The sequence below is a fragment of the Panthera onca genome, chromosome B1, assembly GCF_046562875.1.
Source record: "Panthera onca isolate mPanOnc1 chromosome B1, mPanOnc1 haplotype 2, whole genome shotgun sequence".
Taxonomy (NCBI): Eukaryota; Metazoa; Chordata; class Mammalia; order Carnivora; family Felidae; genus Panthera; species Panthera onca.
This window is the reverse complement of record NC_138342.1, coordinates 5,977,557-5,984,191: the sequence shown is the minus strand read 5'-3', so window position 1 is coordinate 5,984,191 and position 6,635 is coordinate 5,977,557. Positions and strand designations below refer to the sequence as shown.

Here is a 6,635-nt window from a genome sequence, read left to right as displayed (position 1 = left end):
AATCAAAGGGGAAGAATTCTTTACTTTTCATCTCAATATTTGCTGAGTTTATAAATAAGCACTGGGTAAACATTGAAGACATAAGCAAACAAATGAATGTCTAAAATGCGTAAATTAGTCCTTGTCTTCAACGGCTTATTTTGCTACTTAGAAATAGCAAAGGGTTAGTAGAGCCATGAAATGAAGGCTTCTAGCACTTGGCTATTTGTCTGGAATGCCTCCGTCACCACTTGCCAGCTGTCAGGGGAAATCACATCACCTTTGAACCTGAGTGTGTTTCCTCCGCTGTAAATCTGGGTGGATGACACCCAACCAGGGGTGACATCGTTGTGAAGGTTCAGCTGGTAAACGTGTGCAGGGTGCATGGCACCATGCATCAATACTGGGTATCTGTCAGGAAGTGGTAGATGGTGGCGGTGGTGACAGGGATATAGTTGCATGATTTTCTTCTGTGAAGGGGTTCTCTCTTAAAAGAATGGTTATCGTAGGTTGAAACCTATCTCTCAAAGATATATGTTGAGGCCCTAACCCCTCAAATGTGTGACTGTGACCTTATTTGGAAACAGGGTCTTACAGATATTGTCAAATTAAGATGAGGTTATCCTCCACTATGGTGGGCCCTAATCCAATAATTGGTGTCCTTGTAAGGAAAGTGGATTTTCTTTCTTTTGTTTTGTTTCTTCAGCTTTATTGAGGTGTAACTGACAAATAAAACTGTATGTATTTAAAATATATAAGATAGAGGGGCGCCTGGGTGGCTCAGTCAGTCCAACATCTGACTCTCAGTTTTGGCCCAGGTCATGATCTCAGGGTTGTGGGATCGAGTCCCGCTCAGCATGGAGCCTGCTTGGGATTCTCTCTCTCTCCCTCTGCTCCTCTCCCCTGCTCTCTCTCACTCTTTTCCAAATAAGTAAATAAATAGAGTGAGAAATCCCTGCTTTGTTCAAGCCCTGTTGCTAGTACTCTGTGCCATCGCTCAGACTTCTTGTCTACATAAAAATAAAATATATAATATGGTGATTTGATATCTGTTATACTTTGTAAAATATTTACCACAATTCAGTTAATTAACACATCCATCACCTGACAGAATTACTTTGTGTGCGTGTGTGTGTGTGTGTGTGTGTGAATACTTAAGTCCTACTCTTAGCGAAGTTCAAGTATGTAATATAGTATTATTAACTAGGGTCACTAGGCTGTGCATTAGATTCCCCAGAGCTCATTCATCTTGTAACTAAAGCCTTGTACCAACATCTCCCCCATCTACCCCCTGGCCCCAGGGCCTGGTAACTACCATTCTACTCTATCTATGAATTCAGTCTCCCCCTTTCCCAAAAAAGTTCATATATAAGTGAGATCACACAGTATTTGTCTTTGTCTATCTGGTTAATTTCTCTTAGCGTAATGCCCTCAAGTCAAGGTCTATCCATGTTGCTGCAAATGGAAAGTTTCCTTCCTTTCTCATGGCTGGATAGTATTTCAGTGTGTGTGTGTGTGTGTGTGTGTGTGTGTGTACATATACATACATACACACATCACATTTTCAGGCATTCATCCATGGATGGACACTTAGGTTGTTTCCATATCTTGGCTATGGTGAATTTGCTATAGTCAGCATGGTGCAGATATCTCTTCAAGATATTGATTTTGTTTCTTTCAGCTACATATCCTGGGATTGCTGGGTCACCTGGTAGGTCTACTTTTAATTTTTTTAGGAACCTCGATACTGTTTTCCCTAATGGCTGCACCCATTTACGCTCCCACCAACAGTGTACAAGGTTCTGCTTTCTCTACATCCCCACCAATCCTTCCCTGTTGTCTTTTTGGTAAAAACCACCCTAAGAGGTATGAGGTGATGTATCTTTGGTTTTGAGTTGAATTTCCCTGATAACTCGTGATGGTGAGCATATTTTCAGGTTCGTTTTGGCCATTTTATGTCTCCTTTGGAGAAGTGTCTATTCAGGTCCCTTGTCCATTTTTGAAATTGGATTACTTGTTCGCGTTTTGTTTTTGTTTTTGTTTTGCCATTGAGTTACAGAAGTCCCTTCCTCAGTTTGAATATTAACCCCTTATCAGATACATGGTTTGCAAATATCTTCTCCCAATCCCATAAGTGCCTTTCGTTTTGTTGATGGTTTCCGGTGCTGTGCAGAAGCTTTTGAGTCTCATGTAATCTCACGTGTTTATTTTTCTTGCTGGTGCAGCAATCAAGGACCCAATGACCTGGTGTTTGTGTAAGTGCCAGACGTTGCACTACCTGTGGGTATGATACAAGGTACAGTCTGCCCCCAAATGTATATGGTGGGCGTGTCTCAATGCTTTAAGGACAGACATTCATGCAGGTGGATCGAAACAGACCCAGAAACACTATGCTTGATGGAAAGAGGGAGAACAGTGCACCTCGCGAAGAGCGGCAACTTTCAGAAAGTCCGCGAAATAAACAATTTCATGTCCACCTTGGACAAATACTGCAGGACACGTGTTTCTCCCGGTGAAGATAGTGTCTATTTGATTTTCATCACCTTTGAAAGAAAAAGTGGTCCCCATCAGCACTATGTGATTATGAACCTTGCAGATACACTTTATTTGGCAGTGAAATTTCTTTAAAAATGAAAGCTGATGGTGGGAGAGGGTAAGAAATAGAAGATTGGCTACATGTACGCAGATACCTATCAAGAAGGAAAAATGTTACTGGTACTACATTAAAGCAGTAATACAAACCTACTGTTTTGCTTGCTCTCAAGCTAGACGTTCATACAAGAGAAGCTGGTTTCCCCTTTCCTTCTCAGTGATCAAATACACATCCTTGTGCATCTAACCATCCTGCCAAGACAAAACCAGGCGGAAATGAAAGCAAGACTTCTGTCTTCAAGGTAGGTTCTGGGGGAGGCGCACGCACCTTGCTTTCCAGCAGGTGGAGAGACGTGACAGTTTCTGATACTACAGTGACAGAGAGACCTGCCAGGGCGCCTGGCTTTAGCCCACTGAGTCTGGGCAGCTGACATAACTGTGGTCCCCTTGGGCTCTCTTTCTGGATTGTCCTATCTCTGACGGCCTGGCAGGACCGTGGTCACTGGGACTGGGTATTCCAAGGCATCGCAGTCATCGGAGAGGAACACCAAATCCTGAAAAAGATGTGCAATGAGCAAGAATGTTACCGAATGTGGCCCCAGAGCTCATGCACGACAGTAGGACTCTTGGTTATCTTCAAAGGCTGTTCGGTTATTTCTTTTTGTGTGAAAACTTCCCGTCCCTTATTCTCCCAAGGAGAACCGGCCACATCTTCACGCTCCCAAAGAACGTGATATAATACTGCATTAGAAATATAAATAATCCTGTATTATAACTGTACCTTTCCCTGTCTTCCCCCACCCCACCCCACAGACCAAGGGCAGAGGGGAATGAGGACGGAAATGCGAGTGGGGAGGAAATCCATGGCAAATCTTTGATTCACGAACAAATGGAACCAAATAGCTAATCATGTATCCTGAGAACTTACCCTGGGCCCAGGCCTGGTGCTAGGAATTCTCTGAGTGATCACTTCGCTAACGTCTTAGGACCAATGGAGTTCCTATAGCGACCCGCACCCATGGTCGGGGAGTCGTTATTACCAGTATCCTTCCAATGATGGCGTGAGGTGGGCATCATTGTGTCTCTGGTTCACAAATGGGGAATGTGTGGCTGAGAGCAGGGACGAGTGGCTCCCATCTGGGAAGCAGGAAGACGGACCCGAGCTCAGGTCTGTCTGATGCGGAAGCCTGTGCCCCCGGGGATCACACGACTCTGCTTCCTATGTCTAGTGCTCAGGCTTTGGTGTTCTACGTTTTCTGCATTTTTCTGCCTCCTTCCCCTCTCCTACCAGAAGCCTCCTATCACAGAGCATCTGAAGTCCCTCTTCTGGAAAGTCTCCTCTGACCCCAGTGCTCGGAGCTCCCCGAATTCATAGCCTTCTCTTCCCATCCCTGCCCCTTTTGGCTCCTGGCCGAGTCTGTCTCATAGGTTTAGCATACGGCCCTGGATGTTGTCCCCATACCAATGTGACTCATGGAGGGGACTGCCTTGTCCTGAGTGCCCGTCACTTACCAAGGGTGGCGATGGTAGAGGAAGGGCTTTGTGAACTGAAAGCACCCCATAAACGTTTCTCCTCCTTTCTCCTCATCTCCGGAGCACCCCCGTCCCCCGCCCTCCTCTTCTAAGAGCCCTGGGCTGAGCATCTTGGCTGATCACAAGCAGAGAAGGAATTTTCAATAGTGCCACCTACTCTCCTGCAGAAGGAGTTCATGATGGTGTACAGTTTCCGCACTTTGTCCTTCAAGGCATCCACCTGGGCCACTTTCCAGCACTGGGGCGAAGCCACAAAGTCCCGCATCTTGGCTAGCACGCAGTAGTTCTGGGAGCAGACAGCAGGGGTAGGGTCACGGAGGAGTCAGCAGCCAGAGGGACAGGAGTTGCGGGCCCCTGCGCCCTTCTGCACAGGCTCTCTCCCCACCCCATGCCTCCCCCAGGCAGGAAGACCCTCTTACGTGTATATCCAGGTATAGCCTGGGCAGGTACCTCACACACGCCTCCTGCGGGAAGGGATACGGGTTACCGTGATGCCCACGGGCACACAACATCGGCTGGTCACAGAAGGCTCCCTGCCACCCTCCCAACAGCCATACAACCCCATACACACCTTCCTTGATCTGATTTTACACACACACACACACACACACGCGCGCGCGCGCGTGCATGGATTTGATTACCTATGCATGGTCAGAAAGCTGTAATACTATCCACGAGAATGTTAGGGCAGTTGTTACCGCTAGTGGCAGAATGGCAAGTGATATTTATTTTCTTCTCTGTCCTTTGTGCTTTTTCCAACTGTTCTATAAAGCACAGTATTCCCCCCCGGCCCCACTTATACGCGGGAGATATATGCCAACACCCCTGTGGGTGCACAAAACCGTAAATAGTACTGAACCCTATAGATCATATTTTTTTTCCAATACATAAGTACGAGCCCAGATAAAGTTTAATTTATAAATTAGGCTCAGTGAGAGATCAACAGTTACTACTAATGAAAGAACAATGACAACAACATACTAGAATAGACTGACCCTCTGACCATACGTCGGAAGGGGGATCGTCTGCTCTGGGGCCGCGGCTGACCGCGGTTGACCGCAGGTAACTGAAACCCCGCAAAGCAAATCCACGGATAAGGGGGAATCTACTATATATGCCTTTTATAACTAGGGAAAAAATACACATTATTTAAGTTTTAAAATAAAATAAAATAAAATAAAAATAAAAATAAAAGGTGTCAGGGTATCATAATCCCACATCTGAGAAACATTACATTTTGTTTGAAGTGTTTACGTTGGGTGAAGAGACACTTTATATTTTTTCAAAGCTCTTAATGAGGTTTCATTTGTTTCTCTACCGGACAAGCGGTCAGGGGGCCCGGGTTCTAGCTCTGGGCAGCTCTTCTGGAACCTCCTGCCCCCACCGTGCCCTGGGTCTGCCTGTTGAAACAGCAGTGATAACAGCACTAACGTTCTGGGGCGACCCCCGCCCCGGGCACTGCGCAAGCCTGTCTCATTCACGCCTTTACCATCCCAGCGTCTGAAGAGGGTGGTGGGCTCTCTACCCGCCCCCCCCCCCCTCCACAGCCCATCACACTGAGATTCAGGGGCCGAGCGCTTTGCCCAGGGTCCTGCAGCAGGGACCCGTTCTGGGGGTCACCCCCTCAGCCCACGCTCACCATCGCCAGGCTCGGTGAGGGCAATGAGCTTAGTTCTGTGTTCCTCCTCAACTCCGGAGCTCTAGGCTCCTCGGGGAGCTTTTATTTCATTTTACAACAGATCCTCTCAGTGTTGCTGGCAACTTACAAACAAAGACCTTGTGAGGTCTTGGATAGATTTCCCTTCTAGTCAAAACAAAAGAGATGCAAACCACTGTTATCTTACTTAGTAGGATGGGAATAAAATGCAAACCCTTGAGATAAACATTGACCAGAAAAGAAAAAAAAAGAGCGTGTGTGTGTGTGTGTGTGTGTGTGTGTGTGTGTGTTTGTGTGTGTGTGTGTTTTCCTGGCCCAAAGGCACGTTTTGGGAGACTGGGTCTGCACGGAGCCTCCTGGCGGGGCGGAGGGCAGGTGGGGACTCACCGAGGGCTCCATGGCCTGCAGGCGCCGGGCGTCCCCAGTGACCTCCCGGCTCAGGCTCAGCATCCTGGAGTAGCAGGTCGGGGGAGCGGGCTGTGCCGCGGGGGGTCCGGCCAGAAGCAGCAGCAGCAGTGGGAGCAGCCCGGGCGTCATGGTGCTAAGGCAGCCTCACTGCGCCCCTGTGGCCGGCAGGCGCCCCTTTAAGCGGCAGCTTGGGGGTGGTCCTCCACACCTCCTCCGCTTCCTGTGGGCCCCCGCCAAGGCCACGGAGCACGCCCACCTGGCCCTGGACACTGGATCCTTTCAGACCTGAAGCCCCCCCCCCCCACCGCCTTGTGAGAGGAGCGGCCCGCCTGGGGACACCTGGAAAGGATGGGGGTGGGGGGGCCCTTCCTCTCCCACACCTTCTCTGTTGGCAGGGGCGCTCCTGAAAAGGCAGGGCCGGTTGGTGAGGGGGTGGGGGACCACAGGAAGACAAGGACGGAGTTTC

General features: G+C 48.5%; 1 protein-coding gene across 1 annotated transcript; it reads right to left on the bottom strand.

The window, feature by feature from the left end:
* Positions 1-2,557: 2,557 nt before the first annotated feature.
* CYTL1 (cytokine like 1) lies at positions 2,558-6,368 on the bottom strand. The gene is made up of 4 exons (XM_060655451.3): positions 6,149-6,368; positions 4,524-4,568; positions 4,262-4,390; positions 2,558-3,125 (listed from the first exon to the last, which is right to left on the bottom strand). The coding sequence occupies exons 1-4, from the start codon at positions 6,296-6,298 to the stop codon at positions 3,042-3,044; spliced, it is 408 nt and encodes a 135-aa protein (XP_060511434.1). The 5' UTR covers positions 6,299-6,368; the 3' UTR covers positions 2,558-3,041.
* Between the last annotated feature and the right edge of the window lie 267 nt (positions 6,369-6,635).